General features: G+C 37.8%; 1 protein-coding gene across 1 annotated transcript in view; it reads left to right on the forward strand.

Annotated features, from left to right (window-relative positions):
• Nucleotides 1-309: 309 nt before the first annotated feature.
• LOC106527453 (fibulin-7) overlaps nt 310-1734 on the forward strand; it is a gene marked incomplete in the record, with an annotated part of 17890 nt that continues 16465 nt past the window's right edge. The window contains 1 exon segment of the mRNA XM_014022342.1: nt 310-422. Coding sequence (XP_013877796.1) covers nt 339-422 — 84 coding nt within the window.

The raw sequence follows: 1734 nt of genomic DNA on the forward strand, positions 1-1734 counted from the left end.
CTCGCATTCCTGAGAAGCAGAGTGAAACTGAAATAGTTGCTGAAACGGAGCTGCTTTGTGTCGCTGCGGAGGATTACAGGGGACCAGCTGACTGGACCTTCTAATTTCACATCCTATTTGTGTGGAGGCTGCTGGGTCAGAAACATGGTCCAGATGTGGGCAGCTCTCTCCAGGTCTGCCTCCTCCTCCCAAAGCTCAGCTGCTCTGACAGGGGGAGGAGGAGGGGGAGGAGGAGGAGGAGGAGGTTTTTGGCACAAACATTCAAAAAGGAGCAGCAGTTTGAGAGAAGCAGCTGAAGCTGAGAAGTCAACAGGCGCCACTTTTTTTAAACCACGACGATGGAGGGTTTAAGTGTCGGAACCTTTGGGCTCCTCATGATGACGATGATGTGTTTTCATCAGTTTGTCAGGTCATCTGCTCAGGTGAGATGGCTTCAAACCTCAGGACTTTCAGTTTTAGTTTTAATTTAATTTGAATTTATTTATTTATTTGGTTGTTTTTTTTAAGAAAAAAGTGGCGGGGCAGGTGGATCATTAGACAGGAATCCATTCTTCACAGAAACTTTTAATCACTTTTTACAGCCCTGTTCATGTTAGCACAGCTGAAAACGGTTGTACTGGTTACAGAAGCAAAAGAACTGGTCTGCCTTTAGGTAGCTGAGTGTATGAATCATCATAATCAGTTAGATTATAGTCTCAAAATAAACAAAAGAAATTCAATTTCTATGGAAACTCATCAGTCTTATTCTTGTTCTGAGAAGTGAAGGATATTCCAATCAAGACAGAATTATTTCTTTTTAACTGAAAAAAATCAGGAAAACAGATGGAAACAATTACTGAACAGCAAATTGCATAAATAATTTCTTATAAAAAACTGATTAAAAATATATAAATATACTCATTAAAATGGGGGAACTGCACATCTAACATATACATTTACACACAGATTAGAAAATAAGACTGCATAAAAGTTTATTCCAGGTGTGCCAACAACCTGTTCTTAACCATTTTATTCTGATTTAATTTTACCGATCCAAATCTGAGGAGCTCTGATGATTGGATGATTAATTTTTGCAAATTTAATTGAAAATTTTCTCATGATTCAGGATCAGTTTTGCAACAGAGAGGCACACAAACAGCAAAAACATGAAAAATATCAGACAGTCCATAGTTTGAAAGGATAAATTTTACATGGGGAATACAAAAACTAAGAGTTCAGTAGAAAACTACAGCAAATCTTTTGAAGCTGAAAAATCAGCAGCTTCACCTTTTTGGAACAACAGAGCCTCTGCTGGACGAGGTCTGTAGCAGGACCTGGGTCAGTTTTCACCCTGGTGTTTCTCAGCTTTCAGCAAGGCAGGTCAAAAAGCTCCTTCCTTCCTTCCTTCCTTCCTTCCTTCCTTCCTTCCTTCCTTCCTTCCTTCCTTTCATTAACAGGGTCAATTTGGGCTAAATTTCAAGAAGAGAAGGTACAAAAAGTCTTAGTTCCATTTTATTTTAAACTGCATTTTTCTGTCGACAACAATCTTATTTTCAAATCTAAAGCTAACAGTTAAAGAATAAATGCTAAACCAATAAAACAGAGGCTCTCTAAAGGACAGGAAACACTAAAAAAAGAAAAGAAAAAGAGCACTTGTTTCTTAAAAGTCAGTCAAATTTCTGATAAATATCTTCGTCACCTCTCCAACTCTCTCCAACATTTGTTGGCCAAAAATAAATAAATTAATTAATTAAT

Source organism: Austrofundulus limnaeus, unplaced genomic scaffold, assembly GCF_001266775.1.
Source record: "Austrofundulus limnaeus strain Quisiro unplaced genomic scaffold, Austrofundulus_limnaeus-1.0 Scaffold325, whole genome shotgun sequence".
Lineage (NCBI taxonomy): Eukaryota > Metazoa > Chordata > Actinopteri > Cyprinodontiformes > Rivulidae > Austrofundulus > Austrofundulus limnaeus.